This window comes from Pterocles gutturalis, unplaced genomic scaffold (assembly GCF_000699245.1).
Source record: "Pterocles gutturalis isolate BGI_N339 unplaced genomic scaffold, ASM69924v1 scaffold23541, whole genome shotgun sequence".
In the NCBI taxonomy this organism is placed as follows: domain Eukaryota; kingdom Metazoa; phylum Chordata; class Aves; order Pterocliformes; family Pteroclidae; genus Pterocles; species Pterocles gutturalis.
Genome location: NW_010098477.1, coordinates 1 through 317, shown reverse-complemented (window position 1 = coordinate 317; position 317 = coordinate 1). Strand labels below are relative to the sequence as shown.

At 53.6% G+C, this 317-nt stretch overlaps 1 protein-coding gene across 1 annotated transcript in view; it reads right to left on the bottom strand.

Annotated features, from left to right (window-relative positions):
• The window catches only part of RPS13 (ribosomal protein S13), a gene marked incomplete at its 5' end in the record, with an annotated part of 3,656 nt that extends 3,345 nt beyond the window's left edge, over window positions 1–311 (bottom strand). Inside the window, one exon of the mRNA XM_010073181.1 lies at window positions 264–311. Within this exon, the coding sequence (XP_010071483.1) occupies window positions 264–311 (48 nt within the window). The remainder of the gene's footprint in view (window positions 1–263) is intronic.
• Window positions 312–317: the final 6 nt, after the last annotated feature.

Sequence of the window (317 nt, the reverse complement as noted above, 5' to 3'; positions counted from 1 at the left end):
GAGAAAAAGAAAAATATATTTTTTTGCCCAACAAATCATCTGTCCAGGAAACGATACTTGCTTCCTCAGTATCCTAAAGATCAGGGGCTGAAACAGCACTTTATCAGGCCACAATTTACAAATGATTACACGAACTAGTACAGTTTTCCTCATCTCGTTTCTTTTCATGGGCAGCCCCAAACCGAACTTCAGGAACCGGACCATGCTCCGAGCGCCCCGAGGCCGCCGCCCGGGCCCGCGCACGGGGCAGGGCAGGGACTCACCGTGGGCACGCTGCGCCTGTAGGGCAAGGCCGACTGGGACAGGCCCTTTCTGTG